Here is a 3,940-nt window from a genome sequence, read left to right as displayed (position 1 = left end):
TATATTCTCATATATTATAGATATAATAATCGGTTTCAAATTGCATATTTAAAAGTATAGTCTTGAGATAATGCCTCTACCACTCCAAAATTTTTGATAGATTAAATGGATTAGACAGATCAGATAGATTAGACAGATCAGATAAATTAAATCAGATAGATTAGATCAGATAGATTAGATAGGTCAAATAGATCAGATAGATCAGATAAATTAGACAGATCAGATAGATTAGATGGATCAGATAGATTAGATAGATTAGATTAGATAGATAGATAGATGGATGGATGGATGGATAGATAGATAGATAGATAGATGGATAGATAGATAGATAGATAGATAGATAGATAGATAGATAGATAGATAGATAGATAGATAGATAGATAGATAGAACAACATTGCATTTTCCGTCATGTGATCTATTCAGAACGAAAGAAAGAAAGAGAAGGAAACATAGTTCGGTTATTATGAAAGGAATCGATATACATAACCTTAGCAACAACATTTTTTTTCGAACCGTTTTCTTCGTCCGATTTGTTTGTTGAATGGAAGTCAGTTGAGAAAGTGCAGGCATCCCGCGGAGTATTATGTATAATGTTTCCTCATTGCATTAGTGACAGAAAACAGAAAACAAGGCGAACTGCTATCGACAGCTTCTCGTTTTTATATTTGATCAACTTCGTATCGTTTATATCACTTTGACCAGCTCATTTCGTTTATGTCATCTTGACCTTCATTTTGTTTATAGCACTTTGATCAATAGACTTTGTTTATATCACTTTGACGGATCGATTTTGTTTATATCACTTCGATTCGTGCAAACTCGTTCCACTTCTTTACATTAACTAATTATTTAATTAGGTTTGATATTTGGAGTAGAATCTCTGATCATATATGAATGGCATCTTTTTAAGTTAAATTTTTTATATTTTGCGATCTTACCTAATTAATTGTTTGATCGAATTTAGTGTCTGAAATTTAAATGAAATACTTTATTAGAAAGGGAAATGAAAGTTGCAGATAATTACGAAGTAATCATGGTCATATATTAGGTATAAGTGTAGATGCTTAGAAATTTTAAAGCAATCAGAAACATCGGTTAGATATGATTAAATAATTCGGATTAAATTTTAAATAAGATTTTAAATTAAGATTCCAAATTTCTGGAAAACTGATAAGTATAGTTGAATACGAAATCAATTTACTCGAAATTTTAATTCTTTTCACAAAAATTAATTTGACTTTTGTGTATTCAAAGATGTCAAAATTTTTCATATTTTAAATCAGTTTTTGTTGATCACTTTTACATGATTGATTTTTTTTTCTTTTACTTACAACTTTATCATCACATACTTTACATTTCATAATTGCATCCATAAATTGATTTTGAGTTTTAATTTTTTAAATCCTTAGCTTAATTCGAAGTGTAATTGTGAGTTGTGAGGGAAATTGCATGCGCCTTTTATTCGGATGTAATTAAATTCAAACTCCAAAAAAGAAAAAAAAAGCTTTGTAATCAGTAAAAAATGAGATGAAAGAGAGAAAAGAAAAAGGATGATAAGCGACTAATTTAATTTCTATTTGAACAAATTGAAACGATACGAATGTCAATTTTAATAATTAACAAATATTGTGATTTAGTTTTGGTTCTTTTTCCAATATGCGGAATAATTTTAATTTATTTATTTGATTATTTTTCTAAATCAAAAAATTATATCAAAAAAAGCATATCAAACACATCGAAAAATTTAAAAAAAAGAAAAAAAAACGCATCAAAAAATATTTCACAATAAAGTGAATAATTGATTATTTTTTTGGGCTTGTTAAAATTCATTTTAAAATGTAATTTAAAATGTAAAGAATTTTTCGGCAAAACAAAATGCTTGAAATGCTCTTAATTTTATCCTTCAGAAAATATTGAATACTATAATTACTGACGTTAGATTGTAATGTATTTATCAAAATTATTTTCCCACTTAATAGATATCATTGGAATTTCTTTTGCAGTTTTAATAAGTGTCGTTAAAATTAATTTTCAATTTAATATGGATCATTAAAATAGATTTTCAAATTTAATAAGTGTCATTAACATCAATTTTCAATTCAATACGTATATCAAAAAGAATCAAAATTATTTTTCAATTCAGTATTCGTCGTTAAAGTTAATTTTCAGATTTGATATTACTAATAAAGTTGATTTTCAATTTAACAAATATTTAAATTGATTTTGCAGTTTAATGAACTTGTTTCATTACTTCCTTAAATCATTCCTTTTTATTTTTTTCCTTTTTTTTAAAAAAAAATAAAGCAACTGTTTGGCATTATTTTCCATTTTTCATTCATCATCATTGAATGAATGGTGAGCAACTTTTTGACGGATTTTTTTTTCTTTCTTTTTTTTCAATTGACATCAGTTGACAGCGATAAATTGTCAATTTGGTAACTTAAATTTGGAAGCTAATGAGTCAGAAAGAAAACGAAAGATAAATTTTTATAAATATTGTTAAATGTGAATGAAATTTAGCGTTTTTCATTCACGTTATTCAAATTTTACACATAAAATAGTGTAATATAACAACATTCATCGAAAAATTATTGCAATAAATTGTCGAATATTTGTCGAATTTAATTATTTGTGTGTAATTATTTTTAAATTTGAAAATAAATTCCAAAATACATTTATTTTATTATTACATTTCATTTTGTTGAAATAAACTAAAATATATTTCCAGAAAAAATGAAATAAAATGAATTATTCAATAAATTGACATATATTTATGAAAAAAATAAAATTAATTATTTTAAAACAAAAAGAAAAATAATTAAAAATATAATTAATTTAAAGAAAATTGAAAACAAAATTTGAAAAACCACTAGTGGATATATATATATATATATGTATTGAATGCTAAATATTTATTGATTAATTAATTTTCAAACTTTTTCCATAAAATTTAACATTGATTGTTTTTTTTCGTTTACACTTTTCATTGCTTATTTACCATTTTAAATTATAAATAGATGTAATATTTCCTTTCTGCCTACCATTTAATCGTGAAAATAAATTGAAATTCAATAATTATTGATTGCTTCATGACATTTTATCATCAGATTGACAATGACTGGAACTGGCATGTTTTGGTTTATCGTTTATTGATGTGTCATTTTACTTGATGATTATATTCATATTTTTTTTTCACATTTAATTAATTGATTGGTTTAATTTGTTTAATTCGTCTTAATTATTGCACTATTACGAATTCCAATCTTAAATTTTAGTTTTTTTTTTCTATGCCCTTAATTGTCATCTTTTTTTCTTTACAGAACTTGAATAGCTTCTCCAATTACTTCAGATCATTACTGATAATTTGCCAGTAATTTTATTGGGGGGTAAAAGAAAACACATTTCAGGATGGAAAATGTTATTTAATAAATTTGAATTTTAAAAAAGTGAAAGAGGAAAATTATACATTTCTTATACATAACGAACTTTTTTCTCTTTTTGTTTAATCAAATAATTATTAATGCAAGTGCGACAATTCAATTTTTATAAAATTTTACTTTTTCATGCAAAAGTCGATTTTCATCAAATTTAAAAAGCTCATGGAAATGCGACATTTTCTATTGAACTTTAATTTTCCACATATAATAATGTTTGATTTTTACTAATTAAACATTTCACACTTTTTTTTTGTTAGAGATGAATTTTTTTTTTTGCAAAAATTATCAAAAATTTGCTTTTGAATTATTTAAAACTCCTAAAACAATATTTAATATAATTCGATGAATTTGTGACAGCAAAATTGTTGACGAGGAAATTGAGAAGTAAGATTTAGGGCAATTTTCCAGAAAACTATGTTGGGATAATTTAAAAAAAAAAAAAAAAAAAAACGTATTTCAAGGTAAAATTTTTTACGTAAAAGGCGTAGTTTTAAGGACAACA

At 24.1% G+C, this 3,940-nt stretch overlaps 1 protein-coding gene across 1 annotated transcript; it reads right to left on the bottom strand.

Moving 5' to 3' along the window:
* Window positions 1–160: 160 nt before the first annotated feature.
* LOAG_13332 (hypothetical protein) lies at window positions 161–463 on the bottom strand (the record flags this gene model as incomplete). The annotated part of the gene is made up of 1 exon (XM_003148841.1): window positions 161–463. A coding segment is annotated over one exon (303 nt), but the record flags the coding sequence as incomplete, so codon positions are not given.
* Between the last annotated feature and the right edge of the window lie 3,477 nt (window positions 464–3,940).

This window comes from Loa loa (genome assembly GCF_000183805.2).
Source record: "Loa loa unplaced genomic scaffold supercont3.249, whole genome shotgun sequence".
In the NCBI taxonomy this organism is placed as follows: Eukaryota; Metazoa; Nematoda; class Chromadorea; order Rhabditida; family Onchocercidae; genus Loa; species Loa loa.
This window is presented reverse-complemented; position numbering and strand designations above follow the sequence as displayed.